Raw genomic sequence first — 10,392 nt, 5'->3', positions numbered from 1 at the left:
CTGCGCACAGTGACACATACCATACCAACAGCCGAATTTATTTTGGTGGCCATGTGGTTCATTTGGTGGCAAAGAAGGCAACATACAAGAGGGGAGACAGTACAGACACCGAATCAAACAGCTATTTCTATTCAAGTACTTGCCACAAATTTTGTTCGTGCTCATTCACCAAACCAGCCTATACGTAGGATTGATCATGTATGGAAGAAGCCAAGTGCGGGAGTTGTAAAAATCAATGTCGATGCATCATTTCATGAGGATAAGTTCACAGGAGCTTGCGGAGCTGTTGCACGAGATGACCATGGCAAATTTCTGGGGGCAACAACTCATGTCCTACCACATGTGTCTAGTGCAGGTTCAGCTGAATTATTTGCTATTCGATGTGGTCTGTACCTAGCAGTGAAACTGGGTTGTATGAAGCTTATCATCGAGTCTGATAGTTTGACTGCGCTGGAGGCCATATCTGATCCTAATGCCTACATGGGAGTGGATGTCCCAATCATAGCAGAATGCTCCCTCATGTCAATGGATTATGCTTCTATCAGTTTTGATTATTGTACTAGAGAGGCAAACTTGATAGCGGATGGTTTAGCAAAGCACTGTTTCAGCATTAGTAAATCAGAAGAGTGGGAGACCATCGTCCCTGACTTTATTCTCCACCATTATGTAAACGATCTTGCTGTTATTTGAGGAATAAAGTTATTACGCTCAAAAAAAGAAAAAGAAAAAAAAAGAAACAGAGAAACGCGGCCCAATCACCCCCCCTCCCCTGCGGTGCGAACTCCCGACACTTTGACGCAGAATGCATCGTATAGGAGCTCCCCAGGACCGGCCCTGGTCGTCGTCGTAGCTCCCGTACCATGCAGCTGGTTGACGTGAGCACGCACGCTAGAAGCGCAGCGAGGAGGCAGAGCGCGTCCGTCGTTGGAGTTGGAGAGCGCACGCCGAGGGAGCTTGCTAGCAAGCTGACTGCGGATGGTCTGCGTGCGCATTCAGGAAAGATCAATCAAGCAGCTTGCTTGGTTGCTTTGTACGTGCATGTTCGAATAACGAAGACTGCCCGCGAGGCGGGGCCGAAAGGCCTGCTCGAGGATGGCGCGGCGGAGGATCTTGCCGGCCACGCGGAAGGATTGGGAGGCGGGCACCTCTCCTGAGTGCCTCTACCTCGCATCCGAGCAGTCGCTCCCTCTCACGCCGCCTCAGCTGGCGAGCCACTGCGACGCGCCGGCCGGTGAGCCCCTGCGATGCGCCGCCATTCCTCGGCTCGCCCCCTCCTCCCGTTCTCCTCTTTCTCCCCTGCTTCTTCTTCCTCTACTCCTCTCTGATCTTATCTCAGTTCCCTCCTCTACGGTTGATGAAACTACGAATCGATCGCCTGAATGGAAATGACATCGATGTGAATCTTTTCTAAAAAAAACTTTTCTCGAACCGATCTTATCTCAGATCGAAGGGAGGAGGAAGAAGGGGATTAGAAAAGAGGTTAATGGAGGTAGTAGAAGATAGCCTACAGGTTGCACAGTAGCTCGCATCCCCGTGTATCTTTTCGTGCAACGGGACCCATCGCGTGCGCTCGAGGTGGCTCGACCGAGCAGCTCGCAAAAAAATGACCAATTCGGCTCATACTGAACCCTGCTTTGAGATTCGTGCGGGCCAGGCAACCAAACGAGCTAGACTCTTTCCGCACGGGTCTGGTCCGATCTAAGAGCATCTCCAGCCGCGCCCCCAACAGGCCCCCAAGGCCTTTTTTAGCGTCGGTGCCGAAAAATCGGCCCAGTCGTGCCCCCACAAGCCTGTTTTTCGCTGGACTGGGCCGAAATTGGCGCCGGTGCACCCAACCCGAACCCGGCGCGCTGGGGGACGCCCGGAAGCGCCGGCGCGAACGTTTTGGCGCGAAAGAGTGGCGGGACCGGCGCGTCAGCGAGACGAAGGCTGGTCGTCCTCATCGTCTCGGTTTTCCTGCGGGGAATCAATGCCAAGGCTGCCGCCGGTCAGCCTGCCATTGATTCACGGGCGGCGAAGTGCGGCGACGCCGCCCCGCCTTCTGCCACGCGTTCGCACGCGGCCGTCCCCGAGCCGCTATAAAAGGCGCCTCTGGCCGCGCCGGCACCCATCTCTCCCCCTCCTCGCCGCCGCACTTTCTCCCCTCTCTCCGCCGTTCAAGTCCCTCTCTCTCCCCGCCGGCAACCATGAGCGCGAGGTACCCCGGCGACGCGGTGGCGGCCAACGGTTTCGGCCGCCGCTCGCTGCATGAGCGGGAGGCCTACCTCATCCACGAGGCCAACTACCCCGCGCCGCCCGACGTACGTGCTCCGACGCGGTGGAGGCTCAGCGTCGGCGGGGTCCCTGTCCCCCCTCTGCCCGTCCCCGAGACGCCCCATTTCCACGACGAGATCGAGCGTGCGCGGGCGTCCCTGACGGCCGCGGAGCGGGCGCTCCCGGAGTACGCCGCCGACAACCACGCGGCGTGGGCGGCGTACTTCGAACGCCGACAGGAGGAGCGGCTCGTCTCCACCAACAACGCGCCGATGCCGCGCGGCCGCAACAACAGCGAGGGCCGCTGCCTGGGGTGGGGTGTCCCTGGCCGCACGCTCAGCGGCGTCCTCGCGCACGTCGAGGGCGGCAACGACCCGCCGCTCGAGTGAAGCAGCGCGCCGGGGCGAGGGGTCGAGCAGCGGCCGTGTCAAGGAGGAGAAACATCGGCCGTAGTTTAGGTTTTTTTCCGTCCCTTTTATTCGTGTAAAAAACGCTTAAATTTTGCCAAAATTTGATCGTGTTTGTTGAAATTTGGACGAACTGTGAGGGCGTCTGGAAGTGACTTGGGGCGGCGGCTGGGAACGTGCTCGCCCCCACACCGAAAAAAAACGCCGGCTCGCTCCAAGCGGCGCTTTTTCGTGCCCTTGGGGCCGAACGGCTGAAGATGCCCTAATGTGACCAATCAAAAGCGTTCTTGATGTGACGAAACAAGTCCGTGGGAAAATACCTTCATATATTCACTCCCTGGTAACCCGTGGCCGTGGACATATTTTCAGTTCAACAACCCAGCTCAACAGTAGTCAATCCCCGGTCCCCACTCTCCGACACGTCGCAGGTCGCACCTACCCCAACCTCACTCCCGGCTTACCAACCCACTCCCCTACCCTTCTTCTTCCCTCCCACACCAATGGTTCCTTCACCAACCCCAATTGGGCATCCGCCTCACCTCGCGACCTTGTACGCGTCAAAGAAATCTCCAGCTCCCGATTCGCCATGGCTCAAGAGCAATCCAATCCCAACGAGGTAACCGTCCAGTACGATTCTTGGCTCTCTCTTCTTCGTCGCGATATCACCGGCTCGGCTCACCGAACGCGGGAATCCGACTCTCTGCGCAGGTCGTGCTCGGGCAGGAGATCAACGGCGCGAGGGTGGTCACCCTCAACCGCCCGCGCCAGCTCAACGGCATCAACGACAGAGTGGTGCGCTCTCTTGCTCTTGGCTCGGGAGATGTTTGATTACAAGTGGTTGGAATGCTAATAATGAGTCGCGACTGCTTATTTGTGTTGGGCTTCTAATTTAATTTGTGTGCAGGTCTATCTCCTAGCCCAGCTCTTGGAGAAATGGGAGAAAGATGCCAATGCCAAGCTGGTCATCTTCAAGGTGCGTAGTCGTTGGCACCTGGCGCATCATACATTAAGCTGCTATATGCTGCTTTAGGACGGCAACCAGGCTAGCTGGTTCTTAAGAGTGTCATGGTTTGCCATAGTAGGAGAAGTTTCAGGAAACCAATGCAACAAAAAATGACTGCTTTTCTCTAATCCAAAGGAAACGCCGAATGTCATGTTCAGCAAGTTTAAATGATTAGCAATAATATGTGTTGAAATTCGGCGTCCTGCGACAGAAGATTGGTTTTTTGTTCAAGTGTTTTAATATTCAGCAATTGTCACAAGTGCATGAATGTGAGGTTTCATGATCAACAGGGAGCAGGACGCGCATTTTCTGCTGGCGGGGACCTAAAGATGTTCTACGAAGGGAGATCATCAGGTGGGATTCTCAGAGTCGCCGTGCTGTATTGTCTGATTTGCATCATCAGTGATTTATATTTGCATGTAACAAAGCAAGGCTGCTTGGAGATATTTATATGACTGCTTTGCAGATGATTCCTGCCTCGAGGTTGTGTATAGGATGTACTGGCTCTGCTATCACATCCATACATATAAGAAAACCACGGTGATGCCCTTGTGACATAATCGAGGAAAATTCCCTGTTTTACTGCAGATGTTATATTCTGAAAATATACACTTGTGCATTCATACAGGTGGCCCTTGTTAATGGACTTGTCATGGGTGGAGGTGCAGCCATGGTTGCTCCACTGAAATTTGCAGTTGTCACAGAGAAAACAGTATGAATCAATTTATGCCACACATATGGCCTTTTTAGTGATAAATTTGTTTGTAGATTTCTCAAATTTTTGTGTACATGTATCACCTTAATAATCTAGTGATCATACATCAATGTAAGCTTCAATGCCTTTCTATTGATATTTTGTTTGTGTAAATAAATAATACTTGCATAATTTTTTAAACGAGATCCAATCAAACTTGAATATTACCTCCGTTCTGAATTATAAGATGTTTTGGATATTTCAATATAGACATCCAAAATACACTAAAACACGTCTGTATATACATCCAATTCAGAAAAAAGTTAGAACATCTTATAAGACGGAACGGAAGGAGTACTATATACTCCAGTGTAGTTATATATCTGTTTGGAGTTTCTCATAAGGATCGTTTCTGTTTGTGTAGGTTTTTGCCACCCCCGAGGCAAGTGTTGGACTACACACAGATTGTAGCTTTTCTTATATCCATTCTCGGCTCCCTGGATATTTAGGTAGGCATTGAGTTTAATTTCCGATTCTCACATCCCCAGAGAATAATTTGAATGACTTGCTCAAGAGGGATATTGTCCTTTTGGGACAAACAGTATGAATGAGTTAGGCATGAGAAAATTGGTCATGGCCAATTAACTATAAATAGGAATTTCAGTTTCAATCTCCTTATTTTCACTCTTTCTTAACTTTTAGGGGAGTATCTGGCTTTGACTGGTGCTAGACTGAATGCAAAAGAAATGATCACTGCCGGTCTTGCTACTCATTTTGTCCATTCTGAAGTAAGTCTTCCAGCAGTTTGCGTTTCTTGATGTATTGTTTTGTTTGCAGTATTTTGAGCTTGGTTCCAAGCACAAAAATCTGATATTGTCAACCTGTAGCTTGACTAACAAAATACTTGCTGATATTGGTTTGCTTGTAGTTTGACTAGTTTAGAATATGTATGGCAGAAATTGGAAGATCTCGAAAAACAATTACTGAATTTAAACACAGGCGACGAGTCTGCAGTCCGAGCTGTCATTGAGGAATTCTCTACGGATGTTCAACTTGATCAAGAGAGTATTTTAAACAAGTTAAGGATTATTTCTTGATAAATATCATAATTCCGTTATTTGTTGGAAGGATTCCACGTTTACTCATTTGAAGAAAAAACGGTTTCTTTGAGTAATGTGCTACTAATTATTCTATTTATGGAAACAAACTGACACTGGAATATCGATTTTTGATAGGCTTCCAACTATCGATAAATGTTTCTCAGCCGAGACTGTTGAGGAGATCTTGAAAGCACTTGTAAGGCTTCAGCACTTATGATGGAAAATCTTCACACTGTTGCTTCTCTCATTAATTTTATCCGTCAATTTTCTTGATCTGTTGTTCAGTAACTACCAGTCAGCTTTTGCTCGCTCTACACTCAGTGCTTCAAATATTCATGTGATAATGAAAATTTTACAAAATTTGGTAATTTGATTTATTCACTTAGCACCTAAAATTATATCGCCCTCGGCTATTCAGCTTAGGAGAATGTTGTAATTGGTTTATCATGCTGGTTCTGTGGTTCATTTACTACATAGGAGGAAGGCAGAAATGATACACTCATACTCTTACTGCCATGCCGTATAATGAGACGAATGATTTTCCTCTCTTTTATAGTATGATAAATTACTGTCTTGCTTGTGGATGTAGGATTCAGAAGTGAGCGTCGATGGAAATCAATGGATAGCTCCAGTCCTGAAGAGCATGAGAAGATCATCTCCTACTGGATTGAAGATCACACTGCGATCGGTAGGAACTCTCGTGTCATCCATTATCCGTGGACAATTTTGTTGTTGTGTAGGCTTCATATTTGGTTCTTGTTTAAATATGTGCTTACACTTGCCATTAATAGCCACACTAGTCATTCTTTTGTTAGATATGGCTTTGCTAGTGCAAAACGCCATATACTTTAGAATCTTTTTATGGGGTGCGGTTTAGGCTGGGGTTCTTTTGCTTGCATAAGGTAAGCCAGTAAGTCTACTGTTTTTGACGATTTATTTTCTACTTTTCAGGTTAGAGAAGGTCGGAAGCAGAGTCTGCAGGAATGTTTGAAGAAGGAATTCGGACTAACAATGAACATCCTCCGATCTATCATTACTGGCGATGTGTACGAGGTATTGCAACCGTACAATGAATGAATGAAACGAGTCTTTTGGTTGAATCTTAGCCAATTTTCAATTTTGTTTGATGATAGGGTATTAGAGCTCAGAGCATCGACAAAGACAATGCACCTAAGGTCTCTCCCTCCCTCTCTCAATACATATTTTTCTCGCGCATCTGTTCTTCAACTGGGGCCTAAATGGGTTTACATACAATCTCAACAGTGGAGTCCTGCAACCGTTGAAGAGGTGAAGAATGAAGACATTGACCGTGTTTTCGAACCATTCAGCTCGGGACATGAGCTCCAAGTCCCATCTGATGATTCCAACAGGTGACTGAGTCCACCAAAACTTTTTTGCCGTTTGAATTTCAGACACCTAGCATAGACAGTTTACTCATTCAATGTCACCAACGTGCAGGTGGAGCGGCAAATACGAGCACACGGTCTATGCTAAATCTTCACAGTAATCACCACATAGCCCAGGCTCTGGAGCAGCAGCCCTTTGTAGGTTGCTGTATGACATGCATGTTGTGTGTAACATTATGCCAACTGTTGAGAACTACTGTACTATAAAGGAAGCAATAAAGCAACTGAGGTTTCATTACGACACACAAGTAAAACTCATCTCCTGTTCTTGTCTTGTGAAAACTACAACACAACCCAGATATTCTCTGCTCTTTTCATATATCTGTCTCAAACTCTGTTCTAACTTCACCTAGCTATGTAAAGAAGGGTTGAACCCAACCACTCGAGATTGCAACCATCACGCCCGTGTCATGTCCACAAGTCAAGGACAAAAGTTCTACCAAAGGGAAGTATGTGCAGCGAAACTGAAAACATGTGGTGTATGCCTATCGTGTAAGCTATCAGGTATACTCCAACTGCAGGTAGCCCTTGTTGAACATAGTAGATCTTCTCTCGATTGGGGCTGGCCTCACAGATAAAGCCCACTTCACAGTGGTTTCTTCGCTTGCTGGAAACTGCACCCCAATCTTCTTCAGCTTATTGGTTCGATTTAATAGGAAAACAAGGAGGTCCTTCTCATATTCTCCAGACTTGAACCCAAGAAACTTAATCTTCAACAGGCTATTAGTTAGGCATGATGCCTTTGCAAGCATCTTCTTGTGATCAGCAAAACTAAAGGACGCCTCTGTCATCTTATTTTCAGCAGCCTAGCATGAAGTAAGGTGTGTTAATAATAATAATAATACATCTCTCAATGAACTGAAACCTGTAGATGATAAGATGCATACCGAGACGGTCAACTGCTGTAGGCTAGGACAGCTCTGAAGCAGCTTCACCAGGAAAACAGCTTCTGATTCACGCGAGAAATTCAAGCTCACTGACAATATCCTCAACCCTTCAAATGTAATTGGCAACTTCACAATATCTTTATATTCACCAGCTAACAACTGCAAAGGAATAAGATACGAATATACAAATGAGGTAAAAACTCAATCTGCAGATGGGATAAAATTAAGCTATGCATGTTTAATTGTTTAGGTTAGACCCAAACCCACGAAGAAATAGAAGTGTTAAGTAGTGTGTGACTTCAACCACTTGTTATGTTCTGACTCAAACAACTACTTGTTTCCTGGAATCTACAAATTGCTACATAACACAAATACTTAAGTTGTCTTTCTCATATTTATAAGAATAAGTGACACATCTTTGTCAGCAGCATGCATTGCCACACACATAAGAATCAATGCACCATACAAAGCATTACAAGTAAGTATCTTAACTGTAACTTCAAAGTATTACCCCTTAAAGTTAGTACAAAGTTGAGTCACTTATTTTGGGACGGAGGGAGTACAAGTAAGTCACGGTGGAACTACTCTGTCCTTCCTAAAACCAAGTTTTCATGGATCAAACCCAGGGAGGTCCTTCCTAAGGTTATACTAATTGATCACTTAGTTTTGCAGCTTGAACTACATGAATCATTGACTTGTGACAAGGCAAACACACTGTAACGCTGCCAAGGAACACGTAGCCTGGCTGAGGCTTCCGTTCATCAACTACGCATATTCTTCCACGTATCATGACCAGTATTGTGAACAATTGGACAGCAGCCTACTTCGGATCTAGACAAATTAACACTGCAGTAATAGCTGATAGAGTACGATGGATGCGAGAGAGCTCACCTTCACAGCACAGCCTCTGAGCGTAAGGGAAGCTAGCCCTGTGGCAGCATCCAAGAACGGCCGCATCCTGAAGAGAACCTTTTCCTGGGACTTGGCGACGTGCAGGTATACCTTGCTGACATCCGGCGAAGGCTCCAGGTGCACCTTCTGCGTCTTGGGTCGCGTGTGAAGCGTGATTGTCCTCAGCCCCGGCGCTCTCAGCGTGACCTCCCGTTGCTCCACGTTGGGCATAAACAAGAAGCTCCTCACGGTCAACGACTCCACCGTGCATCCGGCGTCCAAGCCCGTGCAGTGTACCATCTCCAGCGTCTGGAGCCCGGTCGCCGCGGAGAGGATGGCGGTGAGGACCACCTGTTTGATGTAGACGCGGTGTAGCTTGAGCGTCCGGAGGCGGGCGCAAGTGACGGCGGAGAGGGGCGGCACGCTGCAGGTGTTGAGGGATAGCACGGCGAGAGAGCGGATGGCGAAGACATTCTTGGGCAGGCAGACGCGGCGGTGCAGGCGGACGGCGAGCTCGGAGAGGCCGTGGTTGGCGGCGGCGTTGATGACGTGGCGGAGGGCGGAGGGCTTGATAGGTTTGGGCGGGGCGATGTCGAGGCGGCGGAGGAGCTTGGGCTGGCTGGCGGGCAGAGGGACCGGGGAGGCGGGCCCGGAGAACCTGACGGAGTCGAGGTGGGAGTAGAGGGAGGGGAGGTGGCGGAAGCGGCGGGCGAGGACGGAGAGCGTGACGGCGAGGCGGGTCGGGAGGCGGTTGGCGATGGCGAGCACGACGTCGTCGGGGAGGTTGGAGAAGAAGTCGGGCAAGTCGGCGGCCGCGCCCTTGCCGGCCTTGGGGCGGCGGCGGCGCTTCCGCTTGCGCTTGAGGTTCGCGGCGGCGGGCGGGCGGGCCATCTCGGTGCGGGTTGGATCGGAGGGAAGGGGAGGAGAGTTGTGTGGATGGATCCGGGTTGGGTCGGGACGGTGGCTGGCTTTTGGAGAGCTCAGGCCTCGGGCTCAATCGTGTGCCTCGCAAGTTTCTCTTCGATTCCGTCGGCGTATTTGAGCCCATGACTTGAGTCAAGTTGGGCTGGGCTGTTCTAAAAAAAAGAAATATTGGGCTGGGCTCGACTCGCCCCACCATCTCCTTCGAAGTTCCATCATGATTGAAGGCTACAGGTTTTTCTCAAAAAATAAAAAGATTGCAGGCTACCCCTCACAAAAGAAAATTCATTGTCTCACAAAAAAAATCATGATTGAAGGCCATTCATCCTCAAAAAAATAAATTATGATTGAATGCCAGGGATGCAATTATAGAACCTAAAGGTACCCTCCATTTAAAAATTTAGTTCATTTGGTTGAACTAAGTAGTACTCCCTCCATCCCATAATATATGACATTTTTGCAAGCTATGTATAAACCATTAGAACAAAAACGAATTGGATCAATGGATGAGTCACATACCAAGGAGAAATTTCTTCGAAAAGTTTTGAAAATGAAGCTCCGAGCAAAGAGATCGAAAATTCGTATCTAGGAGCAAGACCGCGAGCTAAGAGGTGAGTGGGGTCGTGTGGGCCCCACAATGCACTTAGACGTGCCCTGCTGCCCTTGTGGACAACAGGGCACCCCCTTGGGGTGTGTCCAGTGCAAATTTTTATTTTATTCTATAAAAAGTCATGTTAAATTTTTACGACATTATGAGCACTTTTAGTTCTAGGTCTTTTCTGAATAGATAATTCAGAAAGCGGGATAAACATGACATTCTACTTTATTAA

General features: G+C 48.2%; 2 protein-coding genes across 2 annotated transcripts; one reads left to right on the top strand and one right to left on the bottom strand.

The window, feature by feature from the left end:
• Positions 1-3,117: 3,117 nt before the first annotated feature.
• On the top strand, positions 3,118-7,101 carry LOC125544808 (3-hydroxyisobutyryl-CoA hydrolase-like protein 5). Its single transcript, XM_048708574.1, has 15 exons — positions 3,118-3,276; positions 3,369-3,452; positions 3,565-3,633; positions 3,954-4,017; positions 4,130-4,203; positions 4,292-4,375; positions 4,782-4,866; positions 5,060-5,145; positions 5,314-5,435; positions 5,593-5,653; positions 6,047-6,145; positions 6,409-6,510; positions 6,591-6,632; positions 6,721-6,827; positions 6,916-7,101. Exons 1-15 carry the CDS (start codon positions 3,247-3,249, stop codon positions 6,962-6,964), a joined length of 1,158 nt encoding a protein of 385 aa, XP_048564531.1. The 5' UTR covers positions 3,118-3,246; the 3' UTR covers positions 6,965-7,101.
• LOC125544807 (F-box protein At5g03100-like) lies at positions 7,080-9,594 on the bottom strand. The gene is made up of 3 exons (XM_048708573.1): positions 8,642-9,594; positions 7,751-7,909; positions 7,080-7,669 (listed from the first exon to the last, which is right to left on the bottom strand). The coding sequence occupies exons 1-3, from the start codon at positions 9,530-9,532 to the stop codon at positions 7,364-7,366; spliced, it is 1,356 nt and encodes a 451-aa protein (XP_048564530.1). The 5' UTR covers positions 9,533-9,594; the 3' UTR covers positions 7,080-7,363.
• Positions 9,595-10,392: the final 798 nt, after the last annotated feature.

The sequence above is a fragment of the Triticum urartu genome, chromosome 3 (assembly GCF_003073215.2).
Source record: "Triticum urartu cultivar G1812 chromosome 3, Tu2.1, whole genome shotgun sequence".
NCBI classification, from domain to species: Eukaryota; Viridiplantae; Streptophyta; class Magnoliopsida; order Poales; family Poaceae; genus Triticum; species Triticum urartu.
Note: the sequence above shows the minus strand (reverse complement) of the source record. Positions and strands in the feature narration are given on the sequence as shown.